Below are 2,043 nucleotides of genomic sequence, written 5' to 3' on the forward strand. Positions count from 1 at the left end.
TTTTAAATGTTTTGAATGTATTGCTAACATTTAAAAATTGGGAGATCTTGCATAAACATCCACATTTCCAGCTTCTTAAAAGTAAACAGATGCTTTGTCAACACTGGAGTCACATTGCCCGTAGCAACTGTCGGCTTAGTTGGTGGTGGTAGAGCAAACACTGTTGGTTGCCTACCAAATATCTCCCCTCTTCCTTGCTTTTAGAACCCAAATTTTGTTTCCTTGTCCATCTATAGAAAATAAGATTCTAACTCTATCTCATGGATAAATCCCTATCATTCTAAGTCACTCATAATAATTTCATCTTCCTTGCCAGTGGTTGATTTGGAGGTAAGTGGATAAGCTCCCCCTCCCTTTTTCCCAATGAGACAAGAGAAGAGGTATGTTGGGAAATTTCTGGAAGGTATTTCCTCATTCCTTCATCTGGATGTTGGCACCTGGATATTCTATCTGGTACTGCTGCAGCCAAGCTGTGGTTATGAAGGTAAGAATAACATAATAAAAGCAGAAAGACAAAAAGAATAAAACTTGGTCTTTGAATTAGGTCATTGAGCTGGTAAATTAATAACTGCTAAAAACTCCACACCTTGTGGAGGTTCTTGTTATATGATCACTGAATTTTCCTTGTTTAAGCCATTTTGAATTGGGTTACATGGATTGCTTTTGTAATGCTTGAGTCATGGTTATAAGTGTGCCTATCACCCAGATAGTGTTAATTGTACCCATTAGGTAGTTTTTCACGCATCTCCTCCTCCCCCTTCCCCGACTGATTTCCACCAAGTTTTACTTTCCTCTGTGCACATGTGTGCTAATCAGTTAGTTTTAATTTAATAGTGAGTACATGTGGTGTGTGTTTTCCATTCTTTAACCCAGATGCCCATCAATTCAGGAGTGGATTAACGAAATGTGGTATATGTATACTATGGAATACTACTCAGCCACAAAAAAGGATCGAGTGCCTTTTGCAACAATTTGGATGGAACTGGACACCATCATCCTAAGTGAAGAAACCATTCTTTTATCATAAGATGTCAAACCCAAGCCCCACAAAGCTTCCTTCGGAGCTGAACTCCAGTTTAGACAGTTTAGAGCAGACTTTGATTTCATAATACTGTTTCCAGACCTACACCTGTAACTTACTAACTTTGAGGGGATTCTACTTATTTGACATTTAACAGGCTCAGGTATGCCACCAAGCCTGCTTTTATCATTAGTTATTTTTACCTTCTCTACTTTTTTATTAAACAGGTTAAATTATGTTCTTATCCAGGTACTCTATGACTGAGATACTTCTTAACATCTCATCAAATTTCTGCTTTTGTATGAGCTTTGGGAATGTTCTTAACTTTGTACAAGATGATGAAGTATGCATGGAAAAAGAAAGCAAGTTTTAGTTGGTTGCAATCAGAGAATATGGAAAGGGTTGTTGTTATTATGTTAATATATTGTTATTCACTTTGGTAATAATGACCCCTATGTGGTAAGGACCTGAGGGTGGCTTCTGGTCAGCAGCCAGTGAGGAAATGAGCCCCTCAGTCCAGCAACCCTCAAGGAATTGAGTTCCACCAACAACCACTGAATGAGCTTGCAAGTAGATCGCTGCCCTGTTGAATTTTGCCTGCAGTCTTGTGAGAGACCCTGAAGCAGAGCATTGAGCTAAATTGTTAGGCTTGTTGGAGATACAGCTATTGCAGCAACTGAGACTATTCCTTATGTTCTTTCCTAGCCTTATGTTCTTTCTGCAGCCAAAACATAGCTATAGCTGAGAATCTTCCTTTCAGATGCACTGACCCAACACTTTGAATCAGGTGTGTAGAATATAAAGCAGCGAACATGGAGAATTATCTTTGGTGATGAAGGATGTTATAATAAGATTGAGTTACTCAGAAAGTCATAGCAGTGGGGCCAGTTGCTGGATCAAGGCTGGCCTAGTTCAAATGGTGTCAGCAGTGCCAGCTGAGTGACAGTGGCAGGGGTGAGACAGACATTCTGTATTATTTATTCTACTGCATGATATGAGCTGGAATTCCTGACTGCATGACT

At 39.5% G+C, this 2,043-nt stretch overlaps 1 protein-coding gene across 1 annotated transcript in view; it reads left to right on the forward strand.

Annotated features, from left to right (window-relative positions):
- The window catches only part of ADAM28 (ADAM metallopeptidase domain 28), a 47,398-nt gene extending 46,113 nt beyond the window's left edge, over positions 1 to 1,285 (forward strand). The window contains exon 21 of the mRNA XM_012662919.1: positions 1,271 to 1,285. Within this exon, the coding sequence (XP_012518373.1) occupies positions 1,271 to 1,285 (15 nt within the window). The remainder of the gene's footprint in view (positions 1 to 1,270) is intronic.
- The last annotated feature ends 758 nt before the right edge of the window (positions 1,286 to 2,043 follow it).

The sequence above is a fragment of the Propithecus coquereli genome, unplaced genomic scaffold, assembly GCF_000956105.1.
Source record: "Propithecus coquereli isolate 6110/MARCELLA unplaced genomic scaffold, Pcoq_1.0 Scaffold79, whole genome shotgun sequence".
Lineage (NCBI taxonomy): Eukaryota > Metazoa > Chordata > Mammalia > Primates > Indriidae > Propithecus > Propithecus coquereli.